Raw genomic sequence first — 368 nt, 5'->3', positions numbered from 1 at the left:
CAGAAAAAAGATGGAACAGAAAGTTTTAAGAACAGTGTATTGCTCTTGTGTGAAAATTTCATCCCCTTAATCTCTAAACCATTTTGTCCCAACAGGAGTCTGCCATTCATCAAGCCTTGTTTTGGGTGGCTGTATCTGTATTGCAGTTAGATGAAGTGTCACTGTATGCTTCGGGTTTAGCTTTGCTGGAACAGAACTTACACACGCTGGATTCTCAGGGAATCTTTGATAACAATGTGAGTGCCATCAATTTGATTTGATAATGATCTACAAATTAATATTTTAGTGTTGATATCATGATACAGAGTCATTTGTATGAATATTCACAATTCTTGGTCTACTTCAGGACTTCGGTAAATATAGGCTTG

General features: G+C 36.7%; 1 protein-coding gene across 8 annotated transcripts in view; it reads left to right on the top strand.

Annotated features, from left to right (window-relative positions):
- Positions 1–368, top strand: part of LOC119586518 (neurofibromin-like) — a gene marked incomplete at its 5' end in the record, with an annotated part of 66,980 nt that overhangs the window by 34,455 nt on the left and 32,157 nt on the right. For all 8 annotated transcript variants that reach the window (XR_005229956.1, XM_037935267.1, XM_037935261.1 and 5 more), the window contains 1 exon segment: positions 96–236. Coding sequence is in view for 7 of the 8 variants with exons in the window: in XM_037935267.1 (XP_037791195.1) it covers positions 96–236 (141 nt within the window).

The sequence above is a fragment of the Penaeus monodon genome, chromosome 21, assembly GCF_015228065.2.
Source record: "Penaeus monodon isolate SGIC_2016 chromosome 21, NSTDA_Pmon_1, whole genome shotgun sequence".
Lineage (NCBI taxonomy): Eukaryota > Metazoa > Arthropoda > Malacostraca > Decapoda > Penaeidae > Penaeus > Penaeus monodon.
The sequence above is the reverse complement of the archived record's forward strand: the minus strand, read 5'-3'. Positions and strand labels throughout refer to the sequence as shown.